This window comes from Cutaneotrichosporon cavernicola (assembly GCF_030864355.1).
Source record: "Cutaneotrichosporon cavernicola HIS019 DNA, chromosome: 5".
NCBI classification, from domain to species: domain Eukaryota; kingdom Fungi; phylum Basidiomycota; class Tremellomycetes; order Trichosporonales; family Trichosporonaceae; genus Cutaneotrichosporon; species Cutaneotrichosporon cavernicola.
The window spans coordinates 1,135,806-1,150,931 of record NC_083397.1 but is presented as its reverse complement, the minus strand read 5'-3'; the positions used below and the strand labels follow the sequence as shown (position 1 = coordinate 1,150,931).

At 58.4% G+C, this 15,126-nt stretch overlaps 5 protein-coding genes across 5 annotated transcripts; 3 read left to right on the top strand and 2 right to left on the bottom strand.

The window, feature by feature from the left end:
* Positions 1-513: 513 nt before the first annotated feature.
* Positions 514-4,185, top strand: PDE2 (uncharacterized protein; the record flags this gene model as incomplete). Its single annotated transcript, XM_060601615.1, has 4 exons — positions 514-1,036; positions 1,483-2,617; positions 2,649-3,144; positions 3,181-4,185. The coding sequence occupies 4 exons, from the start codon at positions 514-516 to the stop codon at positions 4,183-4,185; spliced, it is 3,159 nt and encodes a 1,052-aa protein (XP_060458091.1).
* A 683-nt stretch (positions 4,186-4,868) lies between these two features.
* On the top strand, positions 4,869-6,001 carry CcaverHIS019_0504530 (uncharacterized protein; the record flags this gene model as incomplete). Its single annotated transcript, XM_060601614.1, has 2 exons — positions 4,869-5,021; positions 5,078-6,001. The coding sequence occupies 2 exons, from the start codon at positions 4,869-4,871 to the stop codon at positions 5,999-6,001; spliced, it is 1,077 nt and encodes a 358-aa protein (XP_060458090.1).
* Positions 6,002-6,110: 109 nt separating this feature from the next.
* CcaverHIS019_0504520 (uncharacterized protein) lies at positions 6,111-7,440 on the bottom strand (the record flags this gene model as incomplete). The annotated part of the gene is made up of 4 exons (XM_060601613.1): positions 6,111-6,862; positions 6,895-7,036; positions 7,207-7,355; positions 7,386-7,440. The coding sequence occupies 4 exons, from the start codon at positions 7,438-7,440 to the stop codon at positions 6,111-6,113; spliced, it is 1,098 nt and encodes a 365-aa protein (XP_060458089.1).
* A 698-nt stretch (positions 7,441-8,138) lies between these two features.
* Positions 8,139-8,597, top strand: CcaverHIS019_0504510 (uncharacterized protein; the record flags this gene model as incomplete). The annotated part of the gene is made up of 3 exons (XM_060601612.1): positions 8,139-8,180; positions 8,224-8,339; positions 8,372-8,597. 3 exons carry the CDS (start codon positions 8,139-8,141, stop codon positions 8,595-8,597), a joined length of 384 nt encoding a protein of 127 aa, XP_060458088.1.
* Positions 8,598-9,405: 808 nt separating this feature from the next.
* Positions 9,406-15,064, bottom strand: MYO1 (uncharacterized protein; the record flags this gene model as incomplete). The annotated part of the gene is made up of 9 exons (XM_060601610.1): positions 9,406-9,626; positions 9,669-10,680; positions 10,717-13,198; positions 13,234-13,702; positions 13,738-14,192; positions 14,228-14,401; positions 14,442-14,452; positions 14,497-14,761; positions 14,982-15,064. The coding sequence occupies 9 exons, from the start codon at positions 15,062-15,064 to the stop codon at positions 9,406-9,408; spliced, it is 5,172 nt and encodes a 1,723-aa protein (XP_060458087.1).
* Positions 15,065-15,126: the final 62 nt, after the last annotated feature.

Genomic DNA, 15,126 nt, shown 5'->3' with positions numbered 1-15,126 from the left:
ATCCATCTGCATCTCTCCAAGCCCAAGCTCCCAGCTTCCCCTCCTTGTGTCTGCATTGACCATCGATAACAGCGACGAAAACGATTCCAAACGTTATTGGTATCATTGATCCTACATCGGTACCAAACGCACCGAGCGTCGATCCGTGCCAGCCATCGCCCTCCACTATCACCCATCACCATTTGGCTCCATCACCCCGGCTCACATCTCACCTTGCAACATTACCAACTTGTAGCTTCATCAATCCTTCACTCCACCTTCCTCACTCTCTCGAACCATCTACTTTATCTCGTCCGTCGGCACCTCTGACCGTTCACATCGTGATAATCGACTTGCGTTGCAGCACGGTGAGTGGCGGTCCTGCTGACTGGAATCACGGCTGTCCAACTTTGAGGCCCTCCACATTGCTGTTCGGTTCATATCATGGCTTCCATTCTGACTCACAGGCTCCAAGTTCTTTCACGAATACCCGCTCTATCCAACGCCTAGTCTCTCGTCGCATCAGCAACCACAATGCCGGGCACGCGATCAGCGATGCCGTCTGCGCCACTGGCAGTGCTCGTGCTGCTGCCGGACGCTCTCTCGGCCCACGCTCCAGGCCGCAACAAGGCAGCACCGTCTCTGGTCCCACGTAACTCGGGTAACGCAGTGCCACGACTCAGCGGCCTCGCGTCGTCGTGGACCACCAGTGCCGACGCCAATGACGAGGCCGACGAACCCCCGATCGTCCAGAGCCGCCGGCTCAGCCTCGCGCCTCATCTTGAGACGAGACAGTCCAAGCCTTCACTCAGCCCCACGTCCATGGGTGGCTTCTCGCCACTCTCATCCCTTTCCCCGTTTTCCGACAAGCCGCGCAGATCAGGCCTGAGCCCCAAGCCGTCGATCCCGGACCACCTTGCCAGCTCGCCAGCGCTCAGCAAGCCCCGTGCCAGTGTGGCGTTCCCCAGCGGCCAGGGGCTGCCGAACCTCGGTCGCGGTCGTACGCAGAACGAAGGCGACGATCTCGTGGATCTCTTCCGTGCAAGTGGCGTTGAAGGTGAGTTGCGGCGCATTCCGGGCGCGTTCCCGTTCCGGGTCTTGTCTTCCTCTGCTTCCCGAGCCGGCCAAGCTCTAAGCGACGGGCTCCCGCAGTCTCATGATCCGTGCTCTCTGCATTTGCCTGGCCTCTGGGCTGGTGGCTGCTCACCGCTGTTTCCGTGAGACCGTGGGCAGTCTGTGCCCGGGACCAGGCGGGGCTACTTGTTTGCACTATTGATCGATCGAGGAAGATCACCTGAAGATCGCTGCGTGTGCATCACCTTGTCCCTGCATCGACGTCTTGTCCTCTACCTCTGTGACGTGATCTCGCATTGTCTGGTGGGAGCGGCACTCAACGGCGGTTGGATACTGCCAATCGATTTCGACTTGAACCGAAACAGGCATCCAGTTCCTATTCATCGCTTCCGGTCGTTTCACTGGCTTCGAGGCTAACGTCGTTCACAGTGGCAGTCGTCCGGCATGTCACCCACCTTCCGAACATCTTGGCAAACTCTCAATCGCCGTCCACCAGTCTCAGTACTCCTGGCTCGACATCAAAGGTTCAGCAGGTGGTCCTTGTCCCTTTCGGAGACGCCCCACCTCTTCCCTCCCTCTCGCTCTTCCTCGCTTCGGGTACCACCCCTTCAGCCGTCTGCTTCCAGCAAGATCTCATGGAACGCGCAAGGAAGACCGAGGACGAATTCCTCAACCAAATTCTGGGTCGCATCCAGAGTGTCAAGGACGTGATCCAGAAGCAGATCGGCCCAGATGACGACCAGCCCATTGTCATCGGATACCTCGCCCACGGCAGCCTCGGGCAGTCGTCGATAAGTGAATGTCTTGAGGCCGGTACAGCTGGTGTTCTGCACCCACCGTACGACGGCCGGACGGTGGCATCGCTGAAAATGCTCGTGACAGCCGCCAACGACGGCACCTCGTCAACTGTCGCACTGGCGGGCTCCCCGGCCTCGTCCGCTCTGCAGTTCTCGCCAATCATTGAAGAAGATGCCAAGGTCGTCCTCACGCCGACAGCCCTGTCGATGGGTGCTGAGCATGAGAGTGAAAAGGTCCTCACAGCGTCGTTCTCCTCCCAGCGACGGCGGAGGAGCACCCAAATATCGCACCTGTCACTCAACCGCGTAGTCTCCGGCTCGTCGACGGGAAGCGTCGGGCTCAGTGCGCTCAGCTCTAGCATCACGCAGGAAATCCCAGCAGAGTCGCTACAGAGCACCTCGGGATCCTCCAACGCGACGAACCTGACACCAAAGACTCCGCTCATGACCCTTGATGACTTCTCGTTCCCATCCCACCTTAACAGACTGTTGGGAACGTCGGAGGCGGCTAACGAGGCCGCCAGGCGCCGCAGTGTGGATACGGGTGGTCTTGCATTGGCCTTCGACCGCGCATCCAAGAGGATGGAGACAATCGATGGGTCTGGTGAATCCGTGGAAGACACGTCGAACCACATCAATGTTGTCGCAGGCGAACACGAGCAGGAGGTCGCCGACGGGAACAGTTCTACCCAGTTCGCCGAGGTCCTTGGGGACATGTACAACCAGACCATGACGTCCATCGACGTGCAGATGGGCGACTACGATGAGTGAGTCATTTGACACCTACGCTGACAGCAGGTTTGCAGCACCCTTGTCGCGAGAAGATCGTGTGCGCCTTGTCGACATTCTGGACAACTGGGGTTTCCGCCCTCATCAGCTCAACCAGAGGGACCTCTTCCGCATCGCTTGTCTCCTCTTCCAGTCCGTGCTCAGCATGGATGGCGTCGCCCAACTTGGACTCAGTTTCAACGCTATGAAGAAGTGGCTCTTCGCCGTCCGCGCCATCTACCATGCTCCAAACCCTTACCACAACTACGTCCACGCGATTGACGTCCTGCAGGCGACGTACCTATTCCTAGCCCGCATCAACGTCGCTCCGCCGTTTGTGTGGCTCCGTGACCTGCATCCCGGATCAACACCACCGTGGAAGCGTTCGTCCGAGGCAGAGCGGCCATCTATGGGTCGCGGCACGGCCAGAGCTCGCGAGATCCTGCGACCGCAAGATGTGCTGGCAATCGTCATCGCCGCAATGGGTCACGATGTCGGTCACCCGGGATTGAGCAACGCCTTCATGGTGAGCCACTTTTGATGGGCCATTCGCTGACATGAGAAAAACGCCAAGGTGCCTCTGTCCGTCGTCTACGACGACAAGTCGGTGCTCGAGAACATGCACTGCATGCTCACCGTGCAGCTTCTGCGCAAGCATGGCTTCGGGTTCCTCCTCGCGTCCCCAACGATGGCGCAAGCGGCCGAGCACCCAGCCCGCGCCAAGCTCGACACCCGAGGTTTCCGTCGCGTACTGTACAGTGCGATCCTGGCGACCGACATGAGCCTCCACTTTGCGTGGATCCATCGGCTGAAGGAGCTCGGCGAGATCGTGCGTGGCATCGAGCCGCTCGAGCGCGACCAGCTCGTTGAGGAGGACCGCATCATGGTGTGCCAGGCGCTAATAAAATGCGCGGACATCAGTAACCCCTCACGCCCAATGGACGTCTCGGAGCACTGGTCGGTGGTGCTCCTCGACGAGTGGGGCAAACAGGCGTCCCTGGAGGAGGAGCTCGGGCTGCCCGTCTCGGTCGTCGCCGGCGTTGACGCGCGCTTACAGGCCAAGGGTCAGATTGGCTTCATTGACTTATTCACACATCCGCTATTCCGCGCGGCTGCCGATGTGCTTCCCGAACTCGAGAGTCTGGCCGAAAGTGTAATAGCCAACCGCGCAGTGTGGAAGAAGCGCCTCGAGCAGCTCGAGGCTGACGAAGCCGCAAATGAGTTATACACGATGGCTCTCCGCGCTTCTATCAACGCGCCCCTCCCTGTCGCCGAGGACGACCGCTACGGCTCGCTCTTCCCTCTCATACTCCCCCAGAAGCTCGTCGCACAGAGCACCGGCGGTTCGTCGCCTAAAGCGTCCCCACCCGCGTCGCCTGCGACTGTGGCTCGCGCCCCGCCGTCCCCAATCGCGCACGCGCAAGCCTTCCGCGCCGTCTACCGCGACGAGGTCAAGGAGCGCTCGCTGCTCGAACGACACCTCCTCGCACTCACTGGCTTTGACCCAGCCTCACAAGGCCGCCGGATGTCCACCCCCGATGCGCTGCTTGTTCGCAGCAAGCCGTAATTTTTTGGATCTGTCCATGTTTCGAATACATGTATTCTCGATGTACATCTGGACTGACGGGCTACTGTGCGGATGTTCACGTCTGACTGTCGCAATGGGAATGAACTTTGTCGACGTCCCTCGCGGACAAAGGGCCCTTCCACCGCAAGACGTCACACACTGTTACTTTGGTTCCTCAGCACCCTGAATGGCTTGTCCAATTCCACTGCCTAGGGGGTTATTAACGGATGTACCTGTAACAAGTGGCGTCGTTCACTTGAGCGCAAGCTGCTTAATAATGGTCTGACCTCCACTCCACTTTGATCACCTCCACTTTGTTCAGTCAGCCACAAGCACAAGCGAGTTCGGTTCCAAAATACGTTATCTCGACCAGGAAGACTGCTAGAGTGCTCCAGGAAGTAGTTGAGAAGGGGATCAGCGTCTGCAGGCATTGGCTAAGGGGGGAATGTTGTTGCTGCCACGGCTGGATCAAACCCGCGGTTGTTATCGCTCCAAGATGGATAAGGTGGAGGTAGGTGGAGGTAGGTGGAGGTGGAGGTTGGTGTTCAGTAACATGTTAACGGATGAAGGGATGTGGTTTACCCGTCCAAGCCCTCCTCACCTCGGTGTCGTTGACTGGAACTCTTTTTCTCTCTATCTCTCTTCTTTTCTCAAGTTTACCTCACTCCATCTCAAAATCCGTCATGTCCGCCGACATTCCCGCCAAGTTCACCGGCCATGCTGCCATGGGACCACAGGACGAGAACAAGTTTAACCTCAAGGAGCACGCCTACACGCCCCGCAAGTTCGACGACGACGACATCATCCTCAAGATTGAGTGCTGCGGCATCTGTGGTGTAGGTGTTTTGACTGCCTAAAGCCTGAGACTCTTTAACTTCCGTGTTGACATTAGACCGATGTCCACGTTATCACTTGCGGCTGGGAGAACCACGGCCGCTTCCCAGCCATTGTGGGCCACGAGATCGTTGGCCGCGTCGTTAAGGCTGGACCGAAGTCTGGGCACAAGGTTGGCGACCGCGTGGGTTACGGAGCTGAGTGCGGTTCGTGCCGCAAGTGCGCCAACTGCACGCACGATCTCGAGAACTACTGCCTCAATGGCAACCGCGGGACGTACCAGGGCAAGACGAACGACTCTGTCCAGCCCTTCACGCAGGGTGGGTACGCAGACTACTACCAGGCTTCGGGACACTTTGCCATTCCGATCCCTGACGAGCTCGACAGTGCTGTCGCGGCGCCAATGCTCTGCGCCGGTGTGACTGTCTACTCGCCTCTTAAGCGCTGGGGCGCCAGCCCAGGTAAGAAGGTCGGTGTCGTTGGTATTGGTGGTCTCGGCCACCTCGGTGTGCAGTTCTCTACGGCTCTTGGTGCGGACACGTATGCCATCTCGCACTCGAACTCGAAGGCAGCGGACTCGGTCAAGCTCGGCGCCACGGGCTTTATTGCGGCTGCCGACAAGGAGGCCGTCCTCGCCGAGCACCGCAACACGTTCGACATCCTCCTCGTCACTTCGTACCAGGACGACATGCCTCTTTCCGATTTCTACCTCCCTCTCCTCAAGATCGGAGGCAACATCATCATTGTCGGCCTTCCCAACTCTGGTCTCCCCAAGGTCCCCGGCCGTGCCCTCTTCGGCAAGTCGCTCTCGGGATCGCTCATTGGCTCGCCAGCTGAGCTGCGCGACATGTTCAAGCTCGCTGTTGAGAAGGGAGTCACGACTTGGGTCGAGACTCGTCCTATGAAGGACGCCAACCAGGCCCTCGACGACTTTGCCGCGGGCAAGGCCCGCTACCGCTACGTCCTTGTGAATGACAACTAGGGTGTCAGTGAGAAAGTACTTGGCGAGGATCGTAGATCTGTAGCATGAATGTAGCTATAGCGTGGAGTAGTTCGGTTGCGTCCCAGGTCGTTACACAAGCTTAACCCTTCTAGATGCCCTGCATGCCCTCATCGTCGAGCTTGGCATCGGCCGCGTCGTCTCCTTGCACGACCACCTTGATCCCCACGCCGCTGGGCACACATCGGTCGCCGAACGCCTCGGCCAGAGCCGCGCGAGGCGCAAACCCAGTACAGTGGAGGGGGACGATCCACTGGGGCCGCGGGTGAACCTTGGTAGCGAGGAATTCGACCGTCTCCGCAACGGGCTGAGTCTCAACAGGAATTAGGTGTAGTCCCCCAACAACCTGGTAAACGGGGCGGTCGAAACGGCGGACGGCATCCGTCACGACATTGCAAATACCGGCGTGCGAGCAAGCCGAGAAAAGCACGAGGCCCTTACCCTTGACGTCGACGGCAACGTATCGCTCATCGGCCAGCTTTTCGTCGGTACACCACTCGCCCGTCCCGTCATTATCCACCATCCATGTCACGGCGCCCTTGAGCCCCTTCTCCCAGGGGTGAACGCGCGGAATCTCGCCCGACACAAACACGCCAGACGGGCCATTGACGGTAATCTCGTGTGCGTCGGCATGTAGATCTGCACGTCCGTTCCGTTCCGCCATCTCTTCAAAGGTCGGGTCGGGCAGCCAGTTTGTCACCGGAATGTACTTTGGTCCTGGGGCTAAACCGCGGCGGATAGGCCGGTCGGGATGCAGGTCCACACTGACGGGATGGATGGCCTTGCCCGCCGCGGCGGCCTGCTCGTTCCGCATTTCGAGGGCACGGAGGATTCCTCCAGAGTCTGGTGTTAGATGACGCGGAGCGCCGACTCACGGTCCCGGTGCCAATGGGAGAGGACCAGGGCGTCGAGGGCGGTAAGGTCGGTCCGCATGCTCTGTACATTCCGGTCGATGGACAGACCTTCGGGCCCCGCATCGAACAGTACCTGGTGAGTGCGGCCTTGGATTGTGGTCGTCTGCTGTTAGTGGACCACGTAGGTTTCCGTCCGTTGGAATGGGGACGGGGACGGGGACGGAGGACCGTCGACGCTGCATTTCGAGGCGCGGATCAAGCAAGCCGCTTGCCCGGGTTTCAACCTTGACTGGGGTTCTGGCACTCTTACACTCTGAACTAATGCAGACTTACAATCAAGATACTCAGCCCATGGGCACCACAGCAAAAGTCCTCAAAGGCTGTGACGGGCAAGCCGGTCAACTCATCCTTGTGAGCGTGGGCGAGGTGGGCGGGTAGCTCGTGCGAGAAGCCGGGCGGCAACTTGGACAGCCGCTCGATACCTGTATCAGCAGCGTATGTAGGCAACCCACTGTTGTCCACGAGGACGAGGTATTCGAGCTTATCGACGCGTGTAAGTGAGACCATGTTGGCGGACTGGATGATGGTTAGGCAACCTCCACCTGCTCGGTCGATCTCGGGTGCATTGCGTCATTCCGAATACCGCATGGTGTAGTTGAACTCTTCTCAACTTCTCCATCCGACAATGCGTAATACCAACGAGAGCAGGGGGCCAGCAAAGGCTCCAACAGACAGGAGACGAAGAATTGCACAAGCATCGGCGGCATGTAGTGGCCGGCGTGGGGTCGTGGGGCCATGTAGCGGCACCACCTTGGCACCACCTGTTCAACCCCGGAGCATCAATCTCATCGATCTGCATATGTGAGCACCTGCTTTTAACAGAATATGATCAATTTCCTGCTGCTTATGGTGAGACAGTTGAGATCCGGCCGATAGCATCCAGCCGATAACATCACCCCGCCGCTGGTTTACTCATTTGCCAGCTTGCCCGGCATCACATTTTCCCGAATAACCAGATACAGTACAGCTATCACTAAAGAAGCGATTACTTATCGCTGGCACTAGTACCACAAAGCCAAAGCCAATAGCCCCAAGTGATAACCGAGGCTGGGTGGAGAATGGTGCTACAACGCCGAGCAAGACCAAGTCGCGGCCGCGGCTCTACTGGCGCGCTCTGATGAGCACCTCACCGAAGGGGTTGGTCGCGCATTGATTGCGCCGCAATGGCGATTCAGTCAACACGCTGATCTGAGACCTTGGACTACATGGACACTTCACTTGGTACATGCCGCGGTTCTGATCCCAAGGTGAGGTACCAGGCACAGATTGTTATCTATCTGGTATGACAAGTCCGAGGATACTCCCAACGTGTCCCGCGATGAGAAGAAGAACGCTGTCGGTCACGTGGGCGTCTATGACGCCAACACGGTCGTCGATGAGGAGGTTACCGAGGAGCATGCCAAGGGGTGAGTGCCTTTGAGTTCTCCGCTGATTTCAGTCTCGGCATTGAAGCCACTGCGGCTGAACTTGCCGACGCCGAGGAGAAGATTGCAAACATGAGCCTCGAGCGCTGTGAAGTCATCATGACCGAGATCCGCCTCATGTACCAGTACGATCGAAACTTCCTGTCGCACACGCTCGACAGCATCAACGAGGTCCTCGATAACCCCGAGGTTACCTCACCTCCAACCAGGAGAAGGATGGCGCTCTCATCTACGCCATGAAGCTCGAAGTCGTCCTCGTCACTGGCAACTCGGTCCTCCCAAAGCGTCGGCAGTTGATCGCTGTTGAATGATTAGTTCAGCCGCGTCAACAAACGCCTCAGGGGATTGCGAAGGGATCTTGAGAAGGACCAACCGAACTCCCACCTCCACCCCACAAAAAATCCAACTCCCACCTCCCTTGACTCGCTTCCAGCTTCCCCCACCTCTGGCGCTCCCAAACACATCCAAAAAGGTTGGCTGAGCAACTGAATGCCCTGTTGACGAGAGTGGGATTCGAACCCACGTCCGAAGACTGCGGAGATGCTCGTGCCCAAATCCTGCTCTCGGAGGGTTGGGAAGTCACCTTAACACAGCGCCTTAGACCGCTCGGCCATCTCGCCGCTGGTGTTTGGGATTTTTGCAGGTCTTTTGAGGTGAGCGGAGGGTGTTTTGCAGCAGGGATGCACCGTGTGGACGTTCAGACGGGCAGTTTGGTGGTTGCTGGTGGAGAAGTTGGATGGAACTGCAGGCTGGGTGGCCGAGCTGGTCGCCCGTGCTGGAGTTCCACTTAGGATGGTCATTGAATTGACAAGCGGTGGTGATGGCCGGAATCGCGGCAAAGAAAGCGCGGAGTGTTGGTGGTGGTATTGCCCCGTAGACTCAGAGCAATGGCGTGGAAAGCGCGGGGAGGGGCCGTCGCGTTGTTGCATCCTCGCGGAACTGCCACAGGCCCTCCAAACTTTCCTCCTGGCCCCCAGGTCGTAGTGCCCAAGTTCCTACTCCATACCCTACTACTATACAATGTCCGTAATATACAATCCCTACAACTCTACCGCCGCGTGAAAGGCGACGTCTCGTGGTCGAGCTGGCTGAGGAGCTCCTTGAGGCGCACCACGTCCTCGGTGAAGGGCAAGCTCGAGCTCCCACCCGTCGAGTGCGGCGTGAGCTTACCGTTGTTGGCGTTCAGGTCCTCCATGGCGAGCCAGTGGTCGAGCTGTGAACGCAGTGCCTTGGCCTTGAGACGAAAGTGGCTGTACATAGCCTGTTCATCTAGTGTCAGCCCTCGTCGCTCGTCCAAGTTCCGCCACGTACAGGGAGGCTTCTTGCCCTTGCTGTCGCCCGTGAGCTTAGCCAGCAAGAAGTCCTTCTCCTCGCGTTCGTCGTCGAGCTGCTGCCGCACCCCTGCGAGCTCTAACTCAAGGCGCTTCTTCTCCACGTCCACGCTGTTTGAGCCAACCCTGCGGTTGGCCGCGTCGAGCCGCCGCAGCTGGTCGCTCATGTCTCGCCCAAGTGCCTCCGAGCTCTGCTGCAGCCCGCGCAGCAGTTCATCGCGGCTCCCGCGCTTCGCGTGCCGTGACTCGCTCAGGCGGGTGTTCTCCTTCTGTAGGCGAGATATCTCATCGAGTGCCCGCTGCAGCTTGATGTCACCGGAGCCGGAAACGGTACGCTTGGGACTCAGTGCGGCCACAGACGTACGCCGCTTTGCGTCTGCGAGATCACGCTCCAGAGCCGCTGCCCGTGCCTCTGCCTGAGCGCGCGCGCGCCGTTCTTCCTCCAGAAGTGCGGCCGAGCCCTTGTCCTCCATGCCGAGCGACGCTCGCGCCTGCCGGATTGCTTTGTTCTTGGTCTTCTTGAGCGACTCGACCTCCATCTGTGCGTCGTCGAGGTCGGCCTGCAGGCGGTTGCGGTGCGTTTCCAATGACTTGAGAATCTGGTTCAGACGCTTGTTCTCGTTGACCTGCTCCTTGAGCTGTCGGTCGGTGACCTTCTTGGCCGACTCGAGGACGTGAACGTGCTCGACAATCGTCTTGTTCTCGCGGCTGCGCAGCAGCGCAATCTCGCTGTCGCGCTGCTGGATGTTGCCAGCAGCGTCAGTGAGGTCACGCTCCAGCTCGTTGAGGTCGTTGCGGTGCGCGATAACCTGCTCCTCCATGCTGTGGATCTGACGCTGGAATCCTTGCCGCTTGGTGATCTCACTCGCCAGTTGCGTGTTAGCTTCCTCGAGGCGCTTGCGAAGGATATCACGCTCGTGTTCGAGAGGGAGGAGCGCGTCCTCGAGGTCGGCAAATTTGTCGTCCTTCTCGCGCAGGGCACGCTGCAGGTCCTGTATGTTAGCTTGGCCACACGTACTGAAGCTCACCTCTCCCATGATCTGGGAAGTACGTAGCTCCTTCTCGGTCGATTTGAGGAGAGTACGTGTCGACTCGAGCTCAGCCTGTACACCCTTGTGCGACTTGTTTGCGTTCGCAGCAGCCGCCTCGAGCTTCTCAAAGTCGCTAGTCTTGGATCGCAGGCGCTCAGTCGTCGATTTGAGCTCCTTCTCTGCGGCGCTGTGGCGCTGGCGCAGTGCATCAACCTCGAGCTTGAGCTTACTCGCTGCCTCGCGCGTGATGCGCTTGAAGTCCTCGAGGCTCTTTTGGTGCTGGGTTGCCTCTGTACGCAGCCCGGCAATCTCGACCTGACGGCTCTTCTCAGCCTCACGGAGCTTAATACCCTCCGATGTCTTAGTCTCCATGACCGTCCGCAGCTCATCGAGAGACTTTAGGAGCTTGGTGCGTTCGGCGCCCTCGGTCTGCTTCTCCTTGTCGCGCGAAGAAATGGTCACCTTGAGGTTCTCGATCTCTGACTTAAGGCGAGTGTTGACAGCCTCGCTTGCCTCGTGCGCCTTAACGGAGGCGGCGTGCTTGTGAGCAAGGTCGGTGATGGCGAGTTGCTTGGCGCTGATAGTGCTCTCGTGTGCCTTGGACATCTCTTGGACGTCTCTAAGCTCGTCGTCCCGTCGCTTCGCGTCCCTGTTGAGTGCAACGATTTGGGCGGCGAGGCCTTCGCTCTTCTTCTTCTCCTCGGAAAGCAGCTTCTGAAGCTCGGTGGCGTGGCCATCAACCTTCTCCTTGGCCCGACGTGACGCGTCGTCGCGCTTCGCCACGTCTCTACGCAGGTCTTCGAGCTGGCGAGCCAGGTCGTTCTTCTCGTTCTCGATCTTCGTCGTTGATTCAATCTCCTTGCTGAGTTTGCCCATGACGTCGGTCTCGCGTGCCTTCTGCTCAGTGCTGAGCTTCTCCAGGAGCTCGATCTTCTTGTGGAGCTGCGTGTTCTGAAGCTGCGCGTCGGCGAGATTAACCGCTTGCTTCTCGTTGGTTGCTGTGGCATCGTCGCGTGCGATGTTGAGCTTCTCCATCTCAGTCTCGAGCTCCGCCACGCGGTCGTTCAGCTCCGCCTCGTGAACCTTGGAGCGCTCCAGCATCTGTTCCTTCTCGAGGGCCAGCGACCGCTCAGAGGTTAGGTCCTTCTCGACCTTCTCCTTCTCAGCGAGCAGAGAGGTTCGGAGTTCTTCCAAGCGCAGCTTCTCCGCCTCGTCGCGCTCTGCACGCTCCTTGGCCATTGTAAGCTCAGCACGCTTCTTGGCAAGTTCGTCGTCGGTGCGCGTAGCGGCCAGCAGTGGGCGAACCTTGGTGTAGAGTGACCACCACGGCCAGTCGCGCAGCTCGATATAAGCGCGAGCGTTGCGCTGGATCGTCCGAACGGCCTGAGCTCTGTTGATGAGCTTGTTAATCCGGCGCCGGTGGATGTGCATGCGCGCAGCAGCCTGGAAGCGCCGGAAAATGTCCGTAAGAAGATTGTCACGGCGCTCCTCCAGCTCGGCGAGGATGCCGGCCTTGAAGAAGATCTTGGTGGTGCCCACAGCATAGAATTCAGAGTCGAGCTCGAGCGCGATGGCGATAAGCTCGGCGGCCTTTCGACCATCCATGTAACCCTGCGGTACGACACCAGGCACAAGCACCTCGTAGCGCTGACGGAACTCCGCGAACGGGAGGCGGTTGGGGTAGCCCAGACGAGCGATGCGGATGCCCTCAATGACGCCGTTACAGCGGAGTTGGTCGAGGACAATGTTGACGTCGACCTTGCCCGGTTTCTTGGCTGTGTTGGGCACAATGCAGCGAACGAAGTGAGGTTGGGTGCTGGCGAGCTGCTTCATCAACTGACCGAGTTGCTCCTTGTGACGTTGGCCAACAGTGCGGAACGCGCCACGCTTAATGCGCTTCCCGCCGACGTTCGAGGTCGCGTCCTCTGCGTACTCTGAGAACATAGACTTGATCGCAGGTACCTCGGACTGCGAGAGAAGGCGAGCCACTGCGTCGTTGATCGGGTCCTTGTTCTTCTGTAGCCAGTCCTTGGTGCTGTACTCGACGTCGCCAGCGTAGTGCTTGACGACGAAGCCCTTGCCGAACCGCAAAGAGTGGAACTTGGAAGTACCGAGGTGCGAGCTCTTGGATGCACTCGCACCAGCACCAGCACCCTTGGGCAGCTCCCAGAGGCCCGCAACCTTTTCGGTGAACGAGACGTCCGTCGCCTTGGGCATGATGCACTCCTCGTCGAGCATCGAGAGGATGCCGATAGGTTGGGAGCTCTCAATGAGCTCGATGGTCGGCTGGAGGTCGAGACCAAAGTTGACGTAGTTCCACTTGATACCCTCACGTGAGTACTCCTCCTGCTCGAGAGTGAACATGTGAAAGTTGAAGAACTGCTGCAGTTTCTCGTTTGTGTAGTTGATGAGCAGCTGCTCATAGCTGTTGACGTCGAAGATCTCGAAACCAGCGATATCAAGCACACCGATGGAGAGGCTTTTGTCAGCTAGAGTTCATGCTTCGCCACTCACGACTTGGTGCTAGGGCGGTCCAGCGCCTTGTTGATGCGGTCGACCATCCCGCCGAACGTCTTCTCGTACATGAACTTCGAGAGAGCAGCCAACTCATCCTCTGCCTGTTTCTTGGAACGGGCATGCGTGACCCACTCGCGACCAGCACGGACTTTAGGTGTTAAGACCGATCTCATGAAGTCCTTAACTGGGACACCGAGGAGATGGCACACGCGCTCAGCAACAGGCTGCAAGTCCGGTGGTAGGAAGGCCTGGTCTGCAGATGACCCAGTGAGGATGAGGTTGCCAATATGGAGAATGACAGCAACAACGCGGAACATCTCAAACTGCTCAGCTCCCGTGAAGCCGACAATGTCGAGGGCATCCTTGAGGAGCTTCCACTCGGCAAGGTCGTCAACTCCGTCGATCTGGAGAAGAGACTGCGAGAGGAAATGGTACTTGTCCGGTCCATCCTCGAGAAGAAGTTTATCTACACGTTAGCATTGGACTCGATGCGAAACATACCACTGAGTCCGGACTGCTTGGCTCCTTTGAGCAGCTGGTAGAAGACGTGGAAACTGCGTTCTCCCTCCGCACGGGCAGTCACTCGACTCTTCTCCAAGAGATACCAGTCAATGTTGGCCCCAGCGATGGCTCCTGAAGGAGAGAAGAAGATGCGGATGAACTTTCCGAAACGGGACGAGTTGTTGTTCCGCATCGTCTGTGCGTTTCCGAAAGCCTCCAGAATAGGGTTGGCCTGGAGGATCTGCTGCTCCAGAAGACCCAGGTCGCCATGCCGGCTGGAGAGAGACGCGAGTTCCAATTCCGCTACGTCCTTTCCTTTGAAGCTGGAGGACCGCGGGAGTCCTGCGAGTGGCGCCGAGGAAGCGGAAGACGTCGTGTCATTCGAGCTCGCGATCGCGGCGAGGTACTGGATGACTTTCTTCGTGTTCTCGGTCTTTCCAGCTCCTGATTCTCCGCTGCGAACGTCAGTGCTGTAACACCAGGTACTCACGTAATGAGAATGCTCTGACTCTCCCGTTCCTCGCCGATCTGTTGCCACGCTCGCTCGGCAATGGCAAAGATGTGTGGAGCGTTTTCCTCTCGCCTCTTTGTGCGATACTGCGCGATGATCTTGGGAGTGTAGATAGGGAGGGGACGATAAGGATTGAGGGAGATGAGGAATAGACTAGTGGTCAGCTGGGCGGGAGGCAGATGTCGCGGCGTACCCAGAATATGTCTACCTGTCAGCTGTGTATCACTGGCACTCTCTGAGCAACTCACGTAAATACTTCCAGCCCCATAGCGCAAGCGGAGATCGTTGACAACACTGGCCTCGTTCAGGTGGGTGAGTTCCGCGATGTCCTCAACACCGTCGAACTGGGGCGGGTTCATGGGTGAGAGGGTGTGGACCGGCACTGTTCTCGTCTCGCCGGTCGCTGCGACAACGACTTCAGCGGTGTCATCGGTACCGGAACTAGTCGACGACGGCTCGCTCTTGATCCATCCCGGCAGAAAGCCCTCGGTTGCGTCTGGGATCCATACGCGCCTGTTGATGTCGATGTCCGGATTGGATGGTTGTAGTATAGGGAACAAAGGAGCGAGTAGGCCAATCGGTCGGCGCATGTACGTTGGACGCATCGCAGAGGGAAACGCAAGGAGATGATGGTTGTGAAGATGTAAGGGTGGCGATCGTGGCAAATATGTGGTTGGAGTGTCAGCTCGTGATCGCAAGGGAAGTGTTGATGAACGAAACAAACAACACCCACTTCTTCTCGCTGAACTCGGCTTGGGCCGCAGCGTCGACGGCTGCTTCTTTGCTAGCCTTCCCAAACAACTTTGCTGGGTCCATGCTGACGTCTGAGCGTATGAGGGACCAATGCGAGTCGTGAAGGGTTCGTCACTGGGAGTTGC